Here is a 25,823-nt window from a genome sequence, read left to right as displayed (position 1 = left end):
AAGTCACCAACAAACATGAGTCATTGCAGAAAGAGCGCTTGAAGCCAAAAGCGCTGACCTATTTATCAAACAGGACTGCAGTGGCTCCGTAGCATGACCCAGTAACATATCACTCTTCATGTTACAAATTTCACCTTTCACTCTCACACGTTAGAGCTGCTTTCGGAGCGTTCGCCTCCTCCGCTTTGCTTCCCTGCACTCTTAACTCCTCCCTGAGGCCCTAAGATTTTAAACCACTTACTCCTGTAAATTAATGATCTCAGTTTGAATCTTTGCTCCCTTTCTCGTGTCATGTTGATTATTCTCACAGAGGGAATGCGTACCTCGACTCAGCAGATCGCACAAAGGAAGGATTTTAAAATCTGTGGGGGTGGGAGGAGGATTTGTTTGTCTGCTGTGACTCTGCCGCAGTAAATGATGATGCACAAAGACGTCCACGTATGATCTCAGCGATGACGGACGCACTCCGCTTCTCTCTTTAGTCTCTCGCGTTCATATTTTGTCTCGGCGTTGACAAGACGACATGCGATGCACTCACTCCTCTGACTCGCTCCCCACGGCACTTACAACTCCTTTCATGTCGTTTCCTCAACAAAAGCGCAGTTAGAGATGCACATTTTGAACGTTAGCCTCGCTGCTTTTCTTCCTGTGTCACAGTTATGAGCACCCACAATAGCCAGGCAGGATAACATCAGGCTAAGGGTAAAGGTACAGAGCGAACAGGTGCATGTGAGTGTTTCTGTGGAGACAAAGAGAGGAATCCCCTCTCACAAAAACCCTCAGCTTCCTCTAAAACCTCTTTTGGTATAAGACCTGAAAATAAATTAATGTGTAAACGTCGCTGCTCCTGTTTGTGCGTCATTTGCTAAAGCATGAAAATCTTTTTTTTTTCCTTTCATCTCTAAAACCTTCAAGTTTTCTCCCTCTCTTTTGAAAGGAAAAACAGACTTACCAGAAGCCCCTTATTTTTGTTTCTATTGGAAAGAAAGGCTGGTGTTGTCCTCTGAGGTCATTTTGACCCTAAATGAAATCTTTTGCCATCAAAAAAGAGGATATACTTTTTGAACAAAGTCTATTGGTCCAACATTCTAAAAAGAAGGGAAAAAATTATATTGAGTTGGGCTGAAGTAAAACTGAACGTGACACAGAATTGATGAAAATTTATTCTGCTTAACATAACGGTCAAATGAGGCAGGGGTAATTTGAACCCCAGAGGACAAAAGGTGTGTCGCAATCAGGGCTTGACATTAACACCGGCCAACCGGCCAAATGCTGGTGGATTTCGGCAGTGGCTGGTAACACCACCGCTCCCACTGGCCACTTTGGCGGGTTGAGTTTTAGCTCAAACATGGAGCAGAGAGACAAGCAAAAAGATGACTCTGATGATGAAAGCTCTGAGGAAATTTAATTTACCTCTCCTTCATTGTCATTCTCATGAAAAAAGAAATGATTTTCTGATTACAATCGTTAATAAATATTTAAGCAGACATTGTCTCTTGCTGAGTTTTTATCAGTTCAATTAATCCCCTTTACCATTCTATTATAAGCAATAACAAACTACTATTTTAATTACTATGTCTTAATAGACTGCATATTTTCATATGAAAGGAGCACAATGTTACACACAACTTTATCAGAGCTGAGTACCTGATTAAGGACCTGTGGATTTTAACATTGATGTAGTCTTGTTTTGAGTGTGCATAGGGGTCATTTACATTTAAAGAGGTTGTAAATCTTTTTTTAAATAAACTTTAGCATGTCATCATCAGCTTTAATCATATTGAACATAATTATCCAACAACAAATTGTGGCCATTGAAAATACTGAGTGGCTAGTAACTCAGGGATACCACTAGCCACAATGGCTGGTGAGCAAAAAAGTTAATGTCAAGCCCTGGTCGCAATCCACACTAAGGACACGGTCACATTGGCAAACCGTACCGTGATAAAGCACGATTCACTCCTTTGCTTTGGCACGCTTCGAAAAGGTGGGCTTCAGCGCTTTACACTTCATGCACGAGCACAAGCACACGGACAGCGCGTATGACGAATGACATATGATTGCTGCAACTGCTCCTCTCTACAATCATTTTTAAACAACAGCAGAGTGTTAGAGGGCTGTGTCGGACCAAAACAATGTAATATGAGCCAAAAAGTCTCTAAAGTTGTAGCAGTGCTCTCTTTGTCTCATTGTGCTGACTCTGATGAGATTGCGCTTCATGTGAACAGACGCTTCACAATGACATAGGAAGGTCATCCGTGTGTGTGTGATACTTGCTAAAGTCTGGTTTATATTGGAGTAGCGTGATCGCTGGTCATCCTGCTTGATTACAGCATGGCCATCAGACCGCGTGCTTCGAGGCTGTTTACACAGCAACAGTTTTAGGATGAAACGACTTAGGTGTTGAGCTCAAACTGCATTTCAGCTGACCTAAAACAGAAACTTTAGAAAACGGCCTCCAAAGTGTAATTTTTCTGAAACGCTGCCGCTACTGTTGCCGTGAAAACACAGATTTTTTTTCACTGTTTTTTTTTTTTTTGCGTTCTGGGGTGATGCGTTGTTGTGTAAAAGGGGCCTAAGGGTGTAGAGACTTAAATAGGGTCAGTCATGTGAGCTGAGCTGTGCCTCTGGTTGGGCAAAGTCAGGATCTTAATATCTTCTTAACCACAAAGTTAGGAAACAAAATTCACCCCCTGCAAAGTGTGTACTGTAGGTGAAATCAGCAGTTCAGATGGAAACATTTTTGGTGCCAGGCTGTAAACAAGATTATTTCTGATTTGAAAATGGCTTTTTTGACTTGTTGTGTATGTGACTTCTTTCTGAGCCAACTGCAAGCAGACATATAAGAAACTTCAGATTTTAGCACTACTTTAGCTTGGTCTTAGGTCATAATTATCCAAACCTGAGAAGGTTTGGGTAAACATGATAAGGTTAAGTACCCTCTTTAGTTTATTTTAGGGAGACAAAACAAGAAACGGGACTTTCTCATTTCCTCTCTTTCTCATTTGTGGACATCCCCTCATCTTGAGTAATAAATGTGAAACACAATTACACATACATGCAATCACATCCATTCTGTGCCAAGACAACCTCTGCGCCCTTAGATCTGACAGCCTGTCTCAACACACCTGACTCTTCCTGACAAACGTTACAAACAGATTCCCGATCTTCACCTTAACTGTCCTCTGTCCCCGCTGCCGAGAGAAGAGATGTTACGTAACTCATTAAGCAGCGTTCCTGCTGACTTGCTCTGTTCTAAAAGGACCCCCAGATCTCTGCTTCACGTTCACGTGGTGAAGCTTAATGGTGAGATCAACATGTGCGACCGTGCTGGAGTTTTAACACCCACAACCCCAAACCACAGCCTCTTTTACATCCCTCTCTTCCTGATTTATGTATTAGCCTACACACATAGATGAACACACTCTTACATACTTATTCCATTACGTCCACACAGACAACTTGTACCCTAGAAAAGAGTTTAGCCAAGCAGATGGACTCATTAATATGTCCTGTTTGTATTTTGGGATTGGTGTGTGCACATGGGTGGAGAGGACATCAGCATTAGCTGATTATTCAGACTTTGGTGTGTATCATTTCCTGTAAAGCTTATTCAAGGAGTGTGATGCCCTAAAATGGAACAACCATTGCTGACTGCCCTGGAGATAATCAAAGGAGACTCCTGTTTATCCCTAGCTCAATGCTAAGTATACAAAAATATCACATTCAGAGTTCCAGCTTCACTACTAATGGGACTGTTTTTGTAGCATACCATTATTTACACAAGTAACAGGCGGATGCAGCTGAGCTGAGTACGTTATAGTGAATGTCAACACATCAAACACTTTTTTATGTAAATAAAAACAGGCCCGGGAAATGAGGGTACAGATGAAATCTTTGGTGAGTGTAAAGAGTTAAAATCAGAAACTGATGTGTTCTCATTGGACAATCCGCCAGCGATCATGTTTTAGTGGGATTATTAAATCTGAATGCTGAAAGATATTCAAACACCCATCACATTTCTTTCATTTTTTGCCGTTTAAGTAGCTCTAGTAATGTAAGGGGGAACAATGGATGATGAAGACGAAGATGAAGGGTGGGAAATGGGTGTAAGTTGATGCTGGCGATGATGAAAGTGATGATAATGATTGTGATGACAGTATGAGAACGACTTTTTCCACATAATCCGCTAATCTGGCAAATGCTGAGGGGTCAGCACCACTTAACTACACTGGATGATACACTGATCACACACACATGCACACTCCGTCCATAGCTAATCAGCTTACACCACGCTGTATAGTGCAGTTGGTGTGTGTGTGCATATGTGTGTGTGTGTGTGAGTGATTAAGGTGGAGGATCAGAGTTGTAAGTGTAAAAACGTTGTTACTGTAAGGACTAACTCTTGACGTTTTCCCAGCCCTCTGGATTCAGGATCATTTTCTAATTTACTCCACAACATGCTGCCATCTCCCTCCTGCTCACACTCTCAGTTTTTACCCTACATACAGCTTTTACCGGCACTCTTCGGATGTTGTGAAAGTTAGTATCACAAACAGATGATCATCAGCATGCTTGATTTTTGGACTGGGACTTGAAAAAAAAATTTGACTGAGACGTGGTGCTGGATGGTTGGAAACACTCCTTCTCAAAATTATACAGTATCCACAGAGCTGATGTGTTACCTAGCTTCTTAGAAAGTTCACCACTAGTGCGTCCAATAGGAGGAGATTTTATTCCAGAGCTGATCAGTTGAAAATTAGACAGTACATGTGTAGTTATGTGTCAAAAGATGCAGCTCTCAGGCCCGGATGTTCTGTAGGAAATCAGAGCCGATTTCTGGGCTCTCACTCAGTTAGGTCCTTTGCAAATCAGGTGCATATTTTTTGCGCAAATATTTTACACATTTTTTTTTTCAACCCTACTGTTTTTTAATGCTAGCTTTCACACCAGCAACTTTCTTTCGCTGAGCAAAATTAGGGCTTTAAATTTTTCGGGACCAAGGTCGATTTCTCCAAAGTTTCGCTTGTGACGAGTACACATCCGACCAATCAAAAAGCTTGTTGTTGTCAAGTCACATACCAAACCATTCAACATTGATTGTGTCTGTACGACAAAAGACAACGATTGGAGGAGAATAGTTGCGGAGATTGAATATGATGGCTCCAAAATTTTCACAATTTTATGCTGTTTATTCGCGTCACCGTTGGTGTGCAAAGGCGTTTACTCTACAATGGAGGATTAGAGCCATGTTAACGAAAAGAAAAAGTAAATTTACAAGATTAATGTCATTAAGTTACAAAGATGAAGTCCTAAATTTATGAGAATAAATGAGTTATCTTAGTCTATAGCTACAGGTTGTATCATATTTTATCAGTGTTGTAATTTGCAGATGCTTTGAGTGAACGGACAAGAGATAGCTCTGCATAGAAGCCAATGAAAGTTCCCCAGCGCTGAGGGGTCCTCGTTTTGAAGACAATAAGTTTGTAGCTTGCAGACTACCTTGCTCTGATTGCACAATGTGTTGATCTTGTAAAAGCAATGATCCACTGATGAGTAACTGATCAAAGAAATATGAACCTGTGAATACCTTTCTAACTATACTGGAGTCATTAAAAAAGTTTCTTAGCTATCTTTTTGTGGGGTCCTTAGGGGCCTGCAGTTAACTTGAAAATCAAAAAGTCTCAGTGGCTGTTTGGGGAACTGCAGCTAATCCCACTTTCAGGTTGGCTTCATTTCTTTGGTCCATGAATTTCACCATTTGACCTGTAAATGAAACTGGCTTCGTCAAGTCAAAATGTCTGTGAGAGGCCCTGACACACACACACACACACACACACACACACATACATACTGTACTTGAACATTTCAAAAACAATGCTCCTAATTACCTCTTATGTTGTGGCTGTCATCCAAATGACCTTATGGAGCATGCTCCCTGGTTAATTGTGTGTTTGTGTGTGTGTGTGTGTGTGTGTGTGTGTGTGTGTGTGTGTGTGTGTGTGTGTGTGTGTGTGTGTGTGTGTGTGTGTGTGTGTGTGTGTGTGTGTGTGTATGTTTGTGTAGCCATCATTGAGTGCTGCATGTGTCCCCATCTATTCCTGGGGCTGAAATCAAGCGCGCTGGCTGCATTGGTGGACTTCATTAATGCTAATAGCCTCTCTCTCGTTCAGCTACTTTTTCCATTACTCATTGACTGCAGTTCATTTAGCTCAGTACGGTTTTGCCAACAGAAAAGGGGCCACTGACTAATACAAAGTCACCAGTCTCCAGGGGTAAAAAACATTGTTCATTGTTTTGATTTTAAATATAGAATTTATGTCTCTAATTTAAAGATATAGTTGGTGGTTCCCCCAAGTGCCTCAAACCAGAACATCCCACCAGCACACACTCATCCTTATCTACTTGTCATCACATCAGTAGTGATGTCACCCATTATTTTCTGGGATAGAGATGTGCAATCTTTCATGAGCAGTCGCCATAATGGAAATGTTGACTTAACCCTACTTTTGGTTGATGATGGTTCCCACACAGAGAAGAAAACCTTTGACTTGTCAAATAGAGATGATAACAAGTAAAAGGGACGCCTCACAAAAGTAAGACTAGCTCTATTTAAAGTAAAGTCCTGCCCCAAATATTCAATAACATGAAAATGAACAAAGGAAAATAAAAAGGGACTGGGGAAGTTGAATCAAACAGAAGACAGGAAGGAGATCGGCCAGCAGCACAATCAACCATCAGCACCAGCACCTAACTTCTCATACTTTGCTTTGTTAAGCCACACACCATGCAGCATTTTTCTACAAGAAGCGAAAACATGTTTTTCAAATGCAAATTGCTACAACTTGCATCACATCAAACTTTGTTTTCAACACCACAGCATGACTTATTGGGTTTTAAGCTGTAAGCAAAATCTCATAAAGCTGCCGTGTGAGGTCTGCTGGGTGCACACTACACTGTGCTTCATGGTGACAGGGTCGACTCAAAGAGAGGAAGGAAGTGTTGTCCAGTGAAACTTCACTGCTCCTTTTTTTGCCTCAGGGCTTCCCTTAGGGTTAACAAAGCCATGGTTTATCATCATCTGGCACCTGTTAACTGTAGTACGATTACATCCAGGGTGCAATTGGTGCGAAGGGATGGTGGGGATCAATCCCTCCTCAGCCCATTTCACTTTATTTCTTGTTTGCAATAAATTTCTAACTTTTTTTTGTCTCACTTCCATTTCTTAATTTGAATTTTGAAGCTCTACTCAAAGATCCAACTGTGCAGAATGGAAATTTGAGCAATTTTCACTGAGTCTTAAAGTTTTGATCGGGTGTGTATTTCAAAGCCACTTTTCTGTCAAAGCTGCCTCTTCACCACTGTTGGCTGAAAGATTAAAAGTCGACTGTTTTTCTACCATCTACCAAAGCTGACCCTGCCTCTCTGTCTCTGTCTCTGTTTCCAGAACAGTACCATCTGAATAATTCTGCCTACGGCCAGCTCGGACAAGGGCTTCCTCGCCCTCACAGCAACCACAGCACAGTGGGACTCAACAAGTATACCTCCCTCAAAGCTGTGGGTAAGTCGCACACACACGGTATGACACTGACACCACCTGACACAGTAACCTTCACAGTACAGGAGCAGAACAGGAGCAGAACAGGAGCTGTCAAGCGGTGAGGGTGTTGATGTCAGAGCACACGCTGTTCCTGTTTGACACTGTGGTGTGATCAGTAATTGGCTGTAATGTGATTAATGTAGAGTCTTCTACAGTGAACTCCCTCTTTAAGCCTTGGAAACTGTCTGAAAAAAGTGCCAGAGCTGGAACTTTTTCTTGTTGTAATAAATTACACATCAATGTGCAGTAATATTGTCAGTCGGTGCCTTAGACACAGCTCTTTAATACATGTGTTTCATGCAGCGCAGCCCCTGGGAACATAAAAGAAATTACTGGGACAGACTTGAAAGCTGTAAAACTCTGACTGTGAGCGCACCATCCGTACAAAATTCTACAATTAAACTCAATTTCCTCTTAAACCATAGTCTTTATATTATATTTTAACACTTTTCACAGCTTTGAACTCAGTATTCATCTAATTTCCAAACATTTAAGTACCTGGGCACTTGCAGACACGTTCTAGTTTCACTATTTTAGCGTCTGACGAGTCGTATTGTGCAATGTGTTTTATTCTACGGTGAAATGAAATTCAAACCAGTCAATAAATGAGCTATTTTAAGCCCGGGTTTACAAACTAGCTTTTATATGTAATGGATATGTCAGTTATGTAACACAGCACCAAACCAGTCATGGCCACAGTCAGTTGTAGCACACCAGTAATGATAATCCATGATTGTCTGAAAAGCTAATTCACTTCACATTGAGCAAACTATTAGGTGTTAACAAGGATAGCCAAGGGCAATGAGATCACACACGTCATACAAAACCAATCTGTTTCAAACATGAGATTAACACATGGAGAGATTTTTTATTTGACCCTCAATCTGTTTGGAGAGCACGAAACCTTGAATCGCACACTTAGTGGAAATTTATGCATAGGCCAGCAAGGTATGTTAGGAGAAGGAGATATCGATCAATGGAGGGGGAAACATGAAGTAACTAGAAAAGCAATTTCTGAAGAAATTGCGCTGTGAATGCAGAATGCTGAAGCAGCTTGCGCTGAACTGCTAATGCAGAATGCTGAACATGATTGACTGAAGGTATGTCTGAAAATGGCTGAATGAAGTGTATAAAAGCTTGCACTGAACTGCTTATGCTGATACTGAACATGAATGACTGAAGGTATGTCTGAAAATGGTTGAATGAAGTCATGAAAGGCATGCACTTAAATGCTTATGCAGAACGCTGAACATGAATGACTGAAGATGTGTCTTAAAATGGTTGAATGAAGTCTTGAAAAGCTTGTGCTCAACTGCTGATGCAGAATGCTGATCATGAATGACTGAGGATATGTCTAAAAATTGTTTTAAGAAGTCCTGTTAAAGCTTGCGCTCAACTGCTAATGCAGAATGCTAAATTAACCTGCCATGAACTCTTGGATGAAAGGAAATAAATGGACAATAAATTGAATGGATGAATGAATTTAAAGTTGAAATGGTTGCGTCTTTTGAAAAATTAAAGGAATGAATCAAATTTTAAAAAACATTGATGGAAATAATGACCTGACTGAGGGTAAATGTAAGTTGGCTATCTATTAAACCCTGTTAAAATGTAATCCTGTGTGTCCTGTGTGTGAGTTTTTTAACCATGTAAGCCTGTAGGCTGAGGCCCATCTGAAGCCAGATGTTGCCATGGTGATCATTGTTTACCAACTGCCATCAGAGATCTGGTGGAGTCTGTTGATTCCCAACACATTCCCTTTGAAATCAGGGTGTAAAGGTGCTTGCAATTCTGACAAAAAGAATGATCATGAAGCATGAATCAGTGTAATCGTAAATTGGATTTAAAAGTTTGACTGGCTGAATCAATTCAGGAATTAAAGGAAGGAATTTAAATTAAAAAAAAAAAAAATCTAGGAAAATAAGGAGCTGACTCAGGGAAATAGAAGTCAAATGCTGTTAAAGTGTGATACTTTCTGCCTTGTGTGTGTGTGTGTGTGTGTGTGTTCAATCATGTAAACCTGTCTGCTGAGGCTTTTCTGAAGCCAGATTTTGCATTGGTGATCACTGATAAATTAACACACACATGCTTGTCTTTGTTCCTGAATGTTTTGATGAGTTACTCTAAACAGCTGCATGAGATCAAAGGTTTCCACGGTGACCTGCTCCCTGCTCGTTAAATGCAGCAGGTGCAGGTGCACAACTTTGCCCTTGTTACTGTAATCTTCTGAAGATTTTGTGGCAAAGCAAGAGTCCGAATCTCCTGTCACCTTGCCAAAACCGTGAGGGCTAGAATAAAAATGAACACACCGTAGGAATCCTGAGACCCAGAGGAAGCTGTCCATCTAAATTTCATGCATGAAGGTCAAGAAACGAACCCACGAGAGCGATAGATAGATGAGGGAAATTTTACTGATCTCTGAGAAAACCCCTCAGGAATTAACATGGAGGTATATGGGGATTTTTTTTAACTTCTCATGACAGTTGGCCATTTTTTGAAAAAGTGCTCCATCCTTTTGCTTTAAAAACCACTTTGTCAGAAGCAGGACAAGCCCTCCTCCATTTTGACATATAATTTGCCTATGTGGAGCGAAAATTGTGACCAAAAGAGCAGTTTACCCAGAATTTTTCCAGGTTTCGTTTCCCCCTCTCCCTGCTCTGTCGTTTGAATCACCCACTCTAAGCCAAAACATTCCGTCCAATACACACCAATGTTAAAACGGCTCGAAGAGCTGAAATGCATCATGACCTTTGAAGGGTCATTGTGAAGAAACTATGAATGCTAGGAAACATTTGAAACCCACTGAATGAAGCCAAAGGATAGCTGAATATTTTGAAGTTTGAATGGAGTTTGTAGCTGAAAGTATGACTGAATGAGGAGGGCTTGAAGCAGGCTGAAAAAATGTCCTGAAGAGAGGAAATTTTGAAAATTTCGCATTCATCTCTATGGGACCGAAATTTCGTAAATCGTTAAATATCTCGGAAAGTATTCGTGAAAAGTTTCTGAAGAGTCATAGCCCCCTTGTCCCCTCTGAAACACACGTTTTGAAGTTTGAACGGTGAAAATCGGTTGAAGTTTGCTGGAGTTTTAGCGGTCCAAAAAAGCGGGCAGAAGAATGAAGAAGAAGAAGAAGAAGAAGAAGAAGAAGAAGAAGAAGAAGAAGAAGAAGAAGAAGAAGAAGAAATTTTTTTGTCACAGAAGAACATATACTGTGAATGCATTGCTGCATTCACAGCAACTATGACACAGTATGGAGGTTTTATAGGACTGGTTGAGTGAGAAGAAATCTCCAACAGGAAAGAGAAGACATGTGCTGCTTGTTTTCTGCATTTGTTAGTAATGCCATTACGGGGCACAAATATTTAGAGTTAACCATGATTGGGTATGATCTTTTTTAATCAATAAATCAGGAAAAATGCTGAAACTTTACTACATAAGGAAATATTAGGTTTGACGATGAACTGCTAAAGCTGATGAGCCATTATTTAGCTTTAAGAACAAAACATTTTTAAATAATTAAAATTATACATAGATTTATACTTGTAGTAACTTTTTTTATTTCAATTTTGTAAAGAATGTAAGAAAGAAGCACTTCCTGGACTCAAAACAGGGTGCAGCTTTAAGGTGGGCTTTGGATAGTGATGTCTATAAAGGTTCCCATTCATCCAGTTCAGGCTAACTTATAGCCTAATCCAACACAGCAACTGGACTTGGTGGAGTTTTTCACAACATTTTCATCTGTAAACAGACTAGTGGATGGAGATAGCATTTCTCAAGAACTAGGGCAGGGGTCTGATACTTGCAGCTCTCTGGAGCCTAATGCATCCTTACGCATCTTTATGCTAAGGCTCCCTGTGGCTTTGAAAAATAAATTATTATTTCGTTACTATATTATTATTTTTTTGTTGGTTTTTTAAACCTTTATTCTAAATTCAAATATTATTGTGATATTGTAACATTAAAATAAAACATTTTTTATGTTTTGTTGCTCAAAATATGCATTACAGTTTCCAAAAGCCACACCAACGCATACAGCCCTGATAAGCTGACACTGTGTGCTGAGGTTCAGGAGCAAAAGTTACATAAACCAGTATAAATTAATATCCTAATCGGATATTTTGAAAATGTGTTTACATATATATTCAACATTGTTCAGTGAAACAGTTCACAAGCTTTGACCTGGATTTGAAAATACTTTTTTTAATAATGTTCAAAATCCAGGTCAATGCTACAGTTCACATGATGAAAGGCTCACTCACACAGAAATTTTGATTTGCAGCAGACTGATAGTTTAAGTCTGACTTTTTATGTAATTATAAATGCATACAAAAATAAAATTTCATTTTCTCTTTAGCCCTTTATTAATTTCATAACCAATACATTGTCTTTATTTTTGATGCCAAAAAGGATTTGAAGCTCCCAGTGTTTTTTTCTTATTTGTTGAACTGGGGTGCATATGGCTCTTTAAGTGTTACAGGTTGCTGACCCCTGAACTTGGGTAGCACTGTACCAATGATAAACTCAGAAAAATAAAGACAAACCACTTTAAGGAACTGGGTTAACAACTCTGGTTACACTCACTGTCTGACTGATGACCCTTAGAGGCTTATGTTTTCTAAGTTCATTCACCTAAAGTGAAGAATCTTTTTTTGAGGAAAGCCAAAACTTCTTTAAACAATGTTGCTGAAACCTGAGTTTTGGTTAGCATGCCAACTGGGCAAACAATGTGGATGTTTTCACACTGCATCATGTCCAGCAACCCCAGCAGTGGAGTAGGTGAGTACAGTTGTAGACGACAGGCTCTAGGAAACTTTGACCATGAGCAGTGGTGGTGATAGCATCAGTGTCAAAGTTGTGACATTTGGGAAGAATCCTCGGACTGCTGAGGCTAACCATGAATCAACCCCTTACAAAGACTTTCTGCAACATTGTGCTTTCAGTCACTGTTTACTGTCTTTCCTGCCCTTTGCCTCCAGATGTTTCTCATGTATGTACTAAACCCCTGTAGCCAAGAAAACAGGCTGTGGGTTTTCTGACAGGTGTATGTACAGACTGTTTTATGTCTGTAAAGGTCAAACACACATGTTGTTCTGTAATAGCAGGTGTGATGATTTACATAACATTACACCTAAGGCATTGTGTTAGAACATAGCGTTCCTCCACCAGCAAGCTCCAGGCAGGTCACTGCTTGTCAAGGTGGATTTCCTTTATAATGCATTAAAGGTTACCCAAGCGCGAGTGTGATCTTAGAGCAAGAACACATTGTATGTAAAGTGCAGCTACACATGTGAGGTGTCACAAGAAGAAAAGGCTTCTCCACGTAGACACACATTGACATTGGTGGGGAGTAGATTTCGATTCAAGGTTAGTGAGACTGTGTTTGACCTTAAGCTCACACCCCCAAGCCCTCAACCCTTCACATAACTGTTGCGAAGATAAGGAATAAAAATTCAAAGTGAAACATTACTATGGTCTCAACTAACCATGGGATAGGCACTTATCCATCCTATACCACAATGGATGCTGGGTGGTCCCCTTCCCTCTTTAGATTATTTGCTATTGTATCCAATAAAAATGTTAAGTTATGATTTGTCAGACAGCAGGCTTGCAAACCAACTCCAGTCCATCATATATCTGTTAAGGGAAGTTTCCAGCATTTATGTAAGGTACGATAATGCAGGTAGGTAAAGTGCGTTTGTAGACGTAGCAACAATCTGTGCTCACAGGCAATGGCTTTTAAGCTTGTTTCCACCAAGAAGTTTGGCTCAGTTCGTCTTGGTATGGCTTGTTTTTTGTGACATTTCCACAGAATAGTCCCAGGACAGATCCCCAAACAAGCAAGACGAACTGTCCCACCTTTTGGTATCCTTCTGCTGGGGTGCCAGACTAAACCGATCCAACCCCAGAAGCTGGCTACAACACTACAGTTCCTTGATTGGTCAAAAGAATTGTCCTTTACAGAGCGACAGCTGATGTATTTCTCGTGGCGGTTGAAACAAAGCTTGATTGCTCAAAGAAGGCAAATTGCTGGATGTCTTCCATCATTGCTCTTTGTTTACTGTGTCCCTTTTTCTTCTTCATTGGGTTTATTAGCTGGGTACACTGTTGCACACTGCAATGGTGTCATTACATTACTGATGCAGCTATTGGCATCTTGCTTACACACCGCCTACCACAAGGGGGTACGGTGGCTGTGGAATCACAAGCAGGATCAGGCTTTACCGATCCAGCCTGTACCAAACTGTACTGATCCAAACTGAACTGCTTGGTAGAAATGGGGCCTTAGATATTTCTGTGATTTCCACTACAGAGACAGTTTTACTCCTCATCAAATGTTCTGTTCACAGAATATTAAAGAGTAGAAAACTTAACTTTAGATGAATATTTCTGATTAATGAAAAACTACTTTGGAGACATGATCCATAGCAAAAAGGATGAAAATGATGAAAACACACAAACAAGGTTACTCTTCCTGAAGCCAGTAAGCTAACGGCAATGACCTCAGCTTTAAGTTTACTTAAATAACTCTATGTGACATTCATGCTACCCAAGACACACACACGTATACACACGCGCGAACTCTGGACTCGAGGGCGAGGGTATTTATAAACCCTCATTGCGACCTTATGTCCCACACTCTGACACATACAGCTTTACTCCCTTATCCATTGTACTCGTCTCTTTCTCCCTTTTTTTTTAATCGCTCCCCTCAACTTCTGCCCGGTTGTGTCAGGCGGTAGAAAAGCACAGCTTGTGTTCACCTTTAGGGGATACACCAATTGGAAATACATAAATCACCAGCTTTTCTCTTTGATCTTCAAATCCTCCTCTTCATCCTTACTGCTCTCCGCCTTCCACTGATTCTCATTAAAAGTCATCTTTACACGTGTTTACATTCATATTTCTATGTCACATATTCTGGACAAGATGATCCAAGAAATTATAAGTTTAATGCATTTAACTTGTTCCTTTTGATCACATGGTGTCTGTTTTTTGTGGCATTGTCTGTTAATGCGTTCTATGCTTGTGAAGAAAGAGCACTAAGAACTAAACCTGTGGCACAGATGCTTACTGTCTCCTCCTCTCCTAAACCCATTAAGAGAGAAGAGACATTAAGGGAGCAGACTGACTTAGTAATATAAGTTAAATCGCAGTGACTCACCAAGGATAACAAACATCGCCCAACGTTAGCCACCATAAGCTACAGGTCATCTCAGACCAAGAGAGGCTGAGGCAGCAAAAATCCTCGGCGTATTAAATTAAGCAAGTGTGGCTTTTACTACTTAGGCATTCAAGCAGGAATGAAAATAAGTTATTTCCTCTTGAAAACTTGCTCGGCCTCCCTTTAAAACTTTCTGAATTACTTTGTTGGGGAAAAGAAGGGGACGTTTCCGACAGCTTGGAGCCGGGAGGTCCTAATAAATGCATCAGGGATTAAGTGTGATTCAGTCTTCAGTGTTCCTAAAATGACAGACTCTGTGTTTGCACATTGGCAGTTCATTTTAGGCGACTTTTGCTGTGACTCAGAACTGCATCAGACTGTGACAAATTGAAAATGACTCTAAAGTATAAACAAGTTGAAAGGGGCCAAAAATAGAATGTGTTTGCTTAACTGGCCTAATTGTGATGGGTTATAAACAGAGCAAACTACAGTAAATTAAAGGATTTATCCTGTTAATTCCAACTTCAGTTTTGCCTTTGTATCTTTGGCAACAGCTGCTATGGGATATTACAACTTTATAATCCTTAAAGTAACTAATTAGATTATAAATCTCTGGCTTCTGTTTGCAGTATTTGATCCATCAGCGTCTGCACCCACAGCCATGACGTGGGTGAGGGGTCTGTGTGTGTGTGGGGTGTTTATATATTTAGATGAGAGGTTGGAGCTGGAGAGGAGAGAGGGGTTGACTAACACTAAGTAACAGATCAATATCGAAAAACCATCCTGACTTCAATAGACAGACCATAATGTGTACACAGATGTTTGAGGTACTAGATCAGCTTTAGATCTCTATTTATTCCTGTTGTCGTGTGAATAAAATCCATTACTACACAAAACAAAAAAAGGCATTTGGAAGACCTTTTAGTGCAAACAAACAGAAACTAATTGTCACATAGAAAAAAAATTCTCCACATGGTACCAACACATGAAACTTGACCAAGAGGTTTGATTCAGTGTCTGGAATCACAGCTCCGAGCTGTCATTCAAAAGACCATTCCATACATTTATTCAATTTTATGATAAAATACATGTACAAATGGTGAGTATTAGCATAAAAACTTGCCTCCCAAGGAAGCCTCGAGTGGCCGTAGCAGAAAAAAATTTGGCCTTTAAAAAAAAAATACCTATTTTTCTCACACTGCTGTTTTAGAAACCCTTTATTTCAGCCTGTCTGAGACACTTCATTTCAGCTGCTGTCTCTTTAAGGCTTCCCGCTACGCAAACCCCCTTCCCTCTAATTGGTCAGCCCCCTTGAGGCCTGTTTGGGGCGAAGCCTGGATTTTGAGGCCCGCCCCTCCAATTTGTCATGAACAAGCAGTAACCTAGCAAGCTCAAAACTGCAGTTCATCCAGTGTCCACTAGAGGCTGGTTCTGGAAATACTGGAAAACACAAACACCAAACCAAAGAGAGACATTTTTACAGCAAGTTTGGGGGAGCATATGCTGATATGTACACCTTCTGTATTTCAGCAGGACATGCCAAACTGCATTCTGCAGTACCAACAGCTTGGCTCAGTAGTAGAAGGGTCCAGGTGTTGAATTTGTCTTGACACTGTTATACACTTTAATTGACATGCAAACCACCAACTTCTGTCTAACATGGGTCTAGTTCTGTCCAAGGTTTCTGCCCCTCAAAGGGAAGTTTTCCCTTGCCATTGTAACTTGCTAAATGCTGCAAAGTCCTGTACTCATGGTGGATTAAGATAAGATAAGACTCCTTATGTTGTCTTGATGTTGGGTTTCTGCTAATAAAATTTTATTAACATTTACGGGTCTAGACCTGTGAATGTTTTTGTAAAGTGTCTTGAGATAACGTTTGTTATGATTTGGCGCTATACAAATAAAGATTGATTGATTGATTGATTGATTGATTGATTGATTGATTGATTGATTGATTGATTGAAGTAAACCGCCAACTTTTGGGGGAGTTGAGGTTGAACCAACTGTATTGGTGGCCCCGTAAATTGTTGAAAAATGGTTAGCATGTTGTCTAACAAGCTTATCTCCTTTCTGTTTTTGCTACAGCACACAGTGCATCCAAGAGTTACTACAAGAGCTACCCACTCATGGACTTCTCTCATTACCAGCCGGTGGCACCTCCTGCTTTCCAGCCTGTGCCCATACAGTCCAAGGAAAAGTCCTACATCCACCAGCATGTGTCAGCCCACCATGACCTCCAAGCCCCTCTGTCCATCTCCATCCCACCCACCCACCTGGAGCACCCACATATACCCAAGACCACCACACACCCAATGCTCTCCACCTCGGCTTTTAGAGCCTGGGAACCCACTGCCAGACATGTCCACAGGCAGACCTCTGCCCCTGCACACACTAACTCTTCCTCCACCATGCACGGCACTAACCGTAGACAGTTCTACTCGACCCGGAGGCAGCAGAGCATAGAGAACATGCCAGAACTCTTTACACAGCGGTATGCCGAGATGTACAGAGGAGCTGGAGATGGGGCAAGGCACGGGCAGCATGTGCAGGGACAGCATCTATCTCAACACCCACCTCAACACCCATCTCAACCGTCATACTACCACCACGCAAGACACAAGAGCTACTCCACACACAGTACAACAGAGGTGACAGTCTGAGTCTAAGGGCATCAAGAGCCACCTGCTGCAGTGTTCAAAACACTGATGAAAGTCTTTAGAGCTTAATGCCAGAGTTTGGGACAACCCAAACCATGAGACATACACATTTAGATGTCAAGAGGTGGTTTGAAAAGGGGGAACAATAGGACTCAGGAGAAAACAGGGTACAAGAACTGTCACTTTTACAGGACAGATATTGTGTTAGGAAATCTAACACCCACTCTCAGGCTCCTACAGGTCACAAAACCCCTTACAGATACTCAACCACCACAGTTTTGGTGTTACAGTGTGGCTTTGTTGTGGTTAGGCAAGCCTTATAAGAAAAGGGGTATGAGAGCAGAGCAAAAATGTATCTGACACCAGCTATTAGAGCAGCTAGCATGCTTTATTTTGTCTGAAATGAGGGTTTTAATGTTGGCTTCCTTTTGGATATGGCAGAAATGAAAAGTGAGTTTGTGTTAGCTGAGTAACTGTTTGGTTAAGATCAGTGAGATAGCTACAAAGGAGTTGCTGCAGGGCTGGTTTGGATTTGAATAACATTCCATAATGAGCCCGGGGCTGAATAAAAAAACTGCTGCCACAGCTCAGATGTTCAGATCTTATCTGTAGTTTTGGTGCAATCTAGCAGCTTTTGCCATGAGGGGAAATTTATGTAAATGTAGTTTACCTTTACGATCCATGTCTTTTGTTCAGATTTATTAAACTTTTGTAATCAGTTACTTGAATTTGCACACAAACTTTTGGAATTATTTGCAACAAAAGATACGTTCTTGTGCGCCTCATTTACATAAGTTAGTGGTGTTTATGGATCCGTAACTGTACAGACAATGCTTCTGGTGTCCAAAGCAAGAAGTACACTCCTTTACAGACGAAATAAAACTTCTACACAGGCATGGAGGAGCTGGTTTGGTCTGGTAACAAATACATTTGTCAATATTTCATATCAAACGACTGAGGACAATCAGACTGTGTTAATAGTGGATAAACTTTCAGTCATACATGGTCAATCGACAATCAACATGTGAAATGAATTGAAGGAAAAAGCCTGTTAGCTTGTTAGTAGCCTGTCAGCTAGGCTAGCACGCTAGCATTCAGCATCTTGGGGGTTATCAAACCAATTCAGACAACTTAGCTGAATCATGTAACCACACTGAAACAAAATAGCATTAATCACATTTATAATGTGTTGGATCTTGATAATAACTCCCCTTAAATCATTCAAACTTGACAATCAACAATCGAGGGACAGCGCATTTGCTAGTAAGCAGCATATTAGTGCAGCTTGCTAACTGTCATGAGGGTCTCTGACAAAAGGTTGTAAGCTTACTTGAGACAAAATCTGGAGTGAAATATCAAAGAGAAGAGGAGTTTTGCCAACGCATTGGATATCCCACATACATAAACACCCAGTGTTACACCCTTCCTTTGCTCCTCCAGCTAAATAGTCTCAGTTAAAAAAAACTTTTACACTTTGAGATGCAACCCCTCTTGCCTGCAGTAAGAGAAGAAGAGTTTTCATAAATTTTTAGCTCATTTCATCCAGCATTTAGTTTAGCAAATCAATAGTTAGCTTTTTTCAGCTAAGTAATGTTTAGCTAATTTAGCTTAGAGGTAACACAAAAAAAACAAGTGCACTCTTTTTTTCTTTTTGCCCTAATTTAGTTCGGTACAGTACTCAAAAACATACAACATGTTAATTCATGAAGTGTAGAGGTCTTGTTAGTCAAACAAAACAAACACTGCCAGGATAACTCCTTTCAGGTAAGCTAGGCTAACTAGCTGCTGTTGATATAGCCAGAAATTTACAGACAAGAGAGTGGTATCGATTTTTTCATTTAACTGTCAGCAAGATTTTTTTTCTCTATAAGTTCCCATTTATCTACTTTTAGCTATAAACAACATGTCTTAGCCGTCTTTTAACCAAGGATTTGAATTCAGATGCAAAACAAATTCAGGCTAATTAGAAATTCTACAGCCTCTCAGTTTCTAACCCCGTAATCACAGAATGGTATGCTGTTAAGGCGTTGGGCAAACTTGTTGCTTAAGTATTGTCATAGGGAGGATGGTGCAAACAAGTGCAGGCAGATGCAGAGGCGGGAAAAAAACCCAAACAAATATGGCACCCTTAAAAACTCACCCTTCTGCTCTCGTTTACACAGAAACAGCGTTTTAGTCCACCCTAAATGGAAACTTTTGAGATTGGCCCCAGAGTGGAATTTTTCTGAGACCCCAAGGCCACCATTGCTGTGTACAGCAAACCAGAGTTTTCAGTGGAAATGCTGACGTCATGTCTCACTTTGGGCATACGCATTGTACCTTTATTGTGGCAACTTAAATTGCCATGCACAAGCTGTATGACAACAACAGCAGAAATCGAGGACTACTGTGTTGTGCTTGTGCTGCTGAACCCACTGACTGACTTTCAGCAAAATGTGCATCTGTTGCACCACTTCTGCAAACAGTAAAGATGCATAAAATATATATGCCAGATGATCACCCCACCTCTACTTTGGCGGAGGGCTACTAAAAAACTCTACAGTTATACCCCCAACTATCCCAACTATCAATCCCTCAGTGTTTCTGTGTAAACACCTTTTTTTTCAACTGTTAACTTTGCATTGACGTAAACAGGGCCATAGTTTAAGGTCAGTAATCTGGCAGCAGAACTTTTTACATTTATATAAGACCTTTTATGTTATATAAGACCTCTAAAACCACATCTTTGAAGCCTGTTTCAATTTATATCTGTGAAATAGAAAACCTTATTTAACCGGATTACACAAAAAAATCACTCCAAAAATAATTAAAGCCGCTCAATCTGGATTGATTTTTGAACATTAAAGCATCAAGTCAAATTAACTCTACCAAACAATTTAGTTACATAATCATAAATCATCTCAAAGGAACACTATCCAGGTCAGGCCCAGCTGAAGCCGTTTTTGCTTTCCTTTTTTCTTTTCTTTTTGTGAGCTCCCAATTTTTCCCCTTAAAACACCTCCACACACAGCTGTTCTCTCATCTTTTCTTTCTGAGCCCTCTTGGCCTTTCCCACCCTCTCTCCACAATGAAGTGCTTTGCGTCCTGTGCCATCAGGCCCAGCAAACAGGGACATCATCCCCAGGGGTCACATTAGCTCGATGGGGAGGACAATGCCACCATCATGTCAGCTCCCATCATCCTCCCATCCCTTCCAGAAAGAGGAATGGTTGGAGGGAGGGAGACATAGTAAGGGCCGGAGGCTGGGACTCTTTAGAAAAGAATAAAAAGAGAGGAGAGTGAAGAGAAAAATAGAGAAACAAAAGGTACACGGGCTGCATGTTTTCCTCCCTTGAGGGAAGGAAAGAGAAGGAGTCACAGTGGATCTAGGTCTCTTACTATGAAGCTGTCTGGGTCATAATGTTGAGCGTGGACGTATGCAGATGCATGTGTTTATTTCCTCCCCCGGGCATCAAAGTAGGGAAATTCACTGAGGCATTTTCAGGCCTAAGGCGTTAAAATTTCTTTCTTTTCTCTCCGATTTGTGCAACAGTTTGTGCAACTGTCCACTGTACTTGCTATTGAAAGTTTATGGCTACAACCCCCTCAGGAACTGCACAGTGAAAGGAACTGTGATTGCACATGTGTCAAAACTTATGTAAGGTTGGGTGAAATGTTGGGAGAGTATTTTACAATGTTCAACTCCTTGTCTGGTCTGAGTGTTCAAGGGCTTTTGTAGCATCCTAATTGAGAGTCAAGCAAAAAGATGAGTACTTAAGTACTTTGGATTTCTGAAACTTCCTAATCAGCACTCACTTTGCCTTCTGTTGCAGTCACATTAAATCAATATAAACAGCATTTAGAACACTCTGGGTTTTTAGCATGAACTGTGTTTACTAAGTTTAATTTTTTAGAGATTATTACCATTGGCTGTATAAATATGGACAACATGCCCCCAACTCCTGTTTTTAAGAAGTGAAGCCAAAATACCACCCCTATAAAAAGCACCGATGTTTTATTAGTGCCAAGTTTTTGAGCAAGGTAAGCTCAAAGCAACCTGCAGAGTTGACTGAAACACAAAACTAACTAACTGGTTAAATATTAAAGAGCCTTTAGCTTGTACAAGCAGGGCAGAAAAGATCATGTGCTCATTAAAAGCGGGTCCTTACAGTTGTGGAAAGTTCAATGACTCCAGTTTGGCGTTACTCTTCTTGTTACTTCCCTACTCTGCTAATCTTGTAGGGACGGTACAGGAGTCACTTTTTACTACCATTATGTCACTTTGTTTCACTTAGCATCAAATCACAATTGAAGTCAACTCCATTTTATTTATTAACTCACTTTTATCAACTTATTTTCTAGTTTCATCCATTTCCTATGTTTTAAATCGGTGGAGACAAGCTTTGGATCTATTCTGCAGCCAATCATCAGGAAAATCTAAAACCATTTTGGCTTCACTTTCAGGAGCAGTTGTGTCATTCTTTTTTTTTTTTTTTCAAACAGTGAAAACAATTTTTTCATTTTCTTTTAAACACAAAGACAAGCAGATGCTTCATTTGGCTACCTTACTCTATATTACATAACACTATACTTGAACAACTATGGTTAATAAAGAAAACTCCATTAGCAAAATCTGTATGGAGAGATTCAAAATGACAGCAAACTATCTCTGGTGAAACTTTAGGATGGCTGTTTCTTTTAGCTATAATCCTCCTTATTTTAGTGTTTATTATTATTTTTTGTATTATCCAACAAACTTAATAGCAGTATTCAACTTCAAGCTGTGGCTAGTGATTGGTTGTAAGAGCACCTGCAGCAGCTCATGTAGGAAAACATTAAAACCAGTAAGAATAGACCAAAACAGTGTGGTTGCAACTTTGGGAAAACAGCTGGTGAACAGATGCTAAGAAATGTGCCATTTCTTTAAAGCGTAAATATTTAGGGTGTTAAATTACAGCAGTTAATAATACAGCTGGATCAAGTATGAAACTAATTCTCTGCAAAGTAGAAGTTTCCATAATGTTTCCCACGCCATTTAACTCTTTTCATGAGGACATCCAAATCCCAGGCTTTGAGCAGCATTATCACAGACAAATAAAACCAGAGAAAATTAATATTTAGTTTTGGTTTAATTTGATGAACTGGAGGAGTTATCACACCTTTACATCTCCATCAACACAGAGGCTTACCACTCAAGTACCTAACATGACTCCACATTTTCCCTCATAACGCCTGTCTACAGTTTGCCTTTTGAAAAGCTAAGGACAAGTATGTCAATTTCAGAAAATTAAAACAAGAAACATTGTGATCAATGAGCTGCACATGTTAAGGGACACACCTGTTCTTCTTTATTCTGACATACTTCAGTAAAGGATCCTGGGCAGGCATCTTTAAGCCTAAATACCTGATTGAACAGGTTCAATATATTAAGCTAAGACACAACATATTCTGTTTTTACAAGCAATAGTCTTAATCTTAATCTTGGGCATGGAGGTGCTTCCAACATTTTTCTGGATATGAAATCTTGCTTTTTTCTTAACCTAGAACAATTTCCTCTGTTCTTTGTAAATGAAACAAAACCAACTTTTCCGGCTATTTATAATAAATGTTTGCCATTTTTTGTGCATTACGACTGAATTTCTCCGACCAAAAGGTCTTTTGTAAAAGTAATTTCTCAAGCTATGTAGTTCAAACCTCATCAGTGCTCTGCTTGGTTTGTGAAAATATGTGTAAATATGATTATTTAATGGATTTTTTTAAGTATTATGTTTGAATAAGGGCTGTATAGAATAAGTTATCTTATTTCTAAGAATATTTACTACAATCTGTTGATGTCAAATTTGCAAAATGTGTTACTTCATGTTAAGGATTTATGTAACATGATATGTAGAGGGATCTTTACGAACTGAGTGGTGCAATGTTTAACGTGCAATAGAGGAGGACATTGCTGGCTTACTGTACTGTATTGTGTGTCACATTACTTGATGGGGTTTTCACACTGTGAAGGCATAACACAGTGACACAAATTCACTGTGGGGAACGACAAAGCCACCATGAAGCAGACAGGTTGTCTCAGCATTGCAAACGTTTCTATTGTGCATTTACAGAATAGTGACAAAGACAAATGGGACACTGAGAAAAAAAAACAAGAACTGATGAGAATGAATTGGATTTGTGAGCATGCAGCAGTTGGGTTGTACCTGGTGTTCCCCTCCTAAGCAGGGAAAAGAATGAGATCTGTATTTCTGTAAATGTAAAAGTGCAATCATAATAGACAGAGAAATAGAAAGTGTATGAAGCAAAAAAGTGTATATTCTGTATGTAACTGTACTTCTTATGACAACATAACTTATTTATACACAAAATGTTCTAGAAATACTATTCGCTGAGGATTGTTTAAAACGGATGCCACTTTTGAAGATGAATCATTAAAGATTGTAAAACTAATGCCAGGCTCTGGTTTGACTTGAGTTGAGATTCACAGCAGTATCATGAGACGAAAACTTGAGAAAAAGTTGCATTTTAATATCTTTTCGTCTCTCGCTTCAATACAGTTAAAGGTGTGTTTGATAGTGATGAAGCTAAAGCAGCAGTAGTAATCAACACTTATCTTCTGTTATTAGTTTCAGAGAGGGAGTTATTCCTCCATCAGACGCTGAGCTGCTCCTCTTCATTCTGACATTCGCTTTGATACGTTTGCAAAATTTTCCCAGCAGACCTAAAGCAGCGACAATCCCAAACATGTCCCACTAACCATCAATTCACCCTTTAATTTTAGAACTGTAATATAATCACATTTAAGATTTATGTGCTGCATTGATGCATTGTGCTTAGAAACCTGCTGTCTTTACTGTAGTGATCCTGTAGTGTCACCTTGTGGCTGGTTTATGTACTGCATTTTAACAGCATTAGCGTGATTGGCTAAAACATGGATGCCTTTTTTTCTTATCACATTTTTTAAAGATGAGCAGTTACTGAAACATTTTCTTTTTTTAACACAAAAATAAAACAAAACTGAAGCCAGAACAAGACTGTAAACAAGTGATGGGTAAATGGTGCCTCAGTTTGGAAGGGTGTATCACTCTTCCTGATGCAGAGTGATCCAAAACAACTGCTGTTTTCCAAACTGTTTACTACCTACATCATATGAACGTAGTAGGGATGGGTACCATTCACATTTCAAACCATACAGTACCAATGCCCGGTACCTGGCAATCGGTATCGGTACTCAACTGTACCAATTTGTGGTACTTATTTGTTTGATAATGCAATCTCAGAGTTTTCAATTTCACATATTTATTTCTCATGTTCATGTTCAGCATGGAAAATCGCCTTCTTTTTCACTCCCTCAGAGTCACAAGGGTGCATTTAGGCACCTAAACATTGTACCTTTTGAATGTACGTACCTTCAAAAGTACCTTATTGGTACCCATTGCTAGAATGCAGTAAGTAGTATTTACCGCATACTGCTTTTGAATGTAGTATGTTGTATGTACTGCTATGTTGGGTCTGTTTTGTAGTATGCTACACTGGTTTTCAGTTTCAGAAAATGGAAGTACAACTGAATGTTTTGGGTTTTTTTTTTCAACTTTATGTTAAATATAAACAAAACAAACTATAGGTACACCATGACTTTTAGTTATCAATATGAAAAGAGATTTCCAGATGGAACATTTTATATTAATAAATCAGTTGTGAAGATACAGGAACAATACCATAACAGATAAATTAAAAGGAAATGAACAAATATATGTGGAAAGAATAGCTTTAAAATTTTAGTGAGAAATTATTATTGTGTTTTCCATCCTTTCATTATTTTCATTGGTTCAAAGTACATCTTACACTCATTTAGAAAACCAACAAAATCAGTGGGTCTTAAAGTCCAGTTTTTAAATATAGCGTTCTAAATAAGCAATAAGCATCATTTTACCCTTCATATTCTGTATCTGCCTTCATTCATTGGTATAATATGGGACATTTTTCAAAGAATGGTGTGTCTTCTAACAACAAGCACAGTTCATTTTAATGTGTAGCTATGATATAATGATTAATGAGTCTAATTAAACCAAAACATCAGAGGATGAAGACAACGACACAGTCTTTTCTAAACTCCAATTGTCGACATGGTCGAAACAGTGACTGTGCTTCAGTCGTGCTCTAAAGGGGTGCTGTGGTTGGGTTGACCACCAGGTGTCACCATTCTTATTTTGACTGAAGCCTTGAAGTTTTGAGTGTTTTTCTACACGTTTCAAAGTAAAAGCATCAGCGCTTCATGAGCCCAGTGCCAGGAAAATTGGGATTGTGATTTTGACTTAAATGTTGGACCTGGAAGTCTCAGAGCAGCTTGCATTGATGAAGGCCAGCTGTTTTTGACGTTTGTAAACATGGCTTTATGTCTTTGAACTGAGAAATACCTTAACTTGGC

At 39.8% G+C, this 25,823-nt stretch overlaps 1 protein-coding gene across 1 annotated transcript in view; it reads left to right on the top strand.

Annotated features, from left to right (window-relative positions):
- shisa8b (shisa family member 8b) overlaps positions 1-23,729 on the top strand; it is a 50,285-nt gene extending 26,556 nt beyond the window's left edge. Inside the window, exons 4-5 of the mRNA XM_074662588.1 lie at positions 7,448-7,561; positions 16,848-23,729. Coding sequence (XP_074518689.1) covers positions 7,448-7,561; positions 16,848-17,422 — 689 coding nt within the window. The 3' untranslated portion in view covers positions 17,423-23,729. The remainder of the gene's footprint in view (positions 1-7,447; positions 7,562-16,847) is intronic.
- The last annotated feature ends 2,094 nt before the right edge of the window (positions 23,730-25,823 follow it).

This window comes from Halichoeres trimaculatus, unplaced genomic scaffold (assembly GCF_033239565.1).
Source record: "Halichoeres trimaculatus isolate MK-OKI-2021-1 unplaced genomic scaffold, fHalTri1.1 fHalTri1_scaffold_23, whole genome shotgun sequence".
Taxonomy (NCBI): domain Eukaryota; kingdom Metazoa; phylum Chordata; class Actinopteri; order Labriformes; family Labridae; genus Halichoeres; species Halichoeres trimaculatus.
The sequence above is the reverse complement of the archived record's forward strand: the minus strand, read 5'-3'. Positions and strand labels throughout refer to the sequence as shown.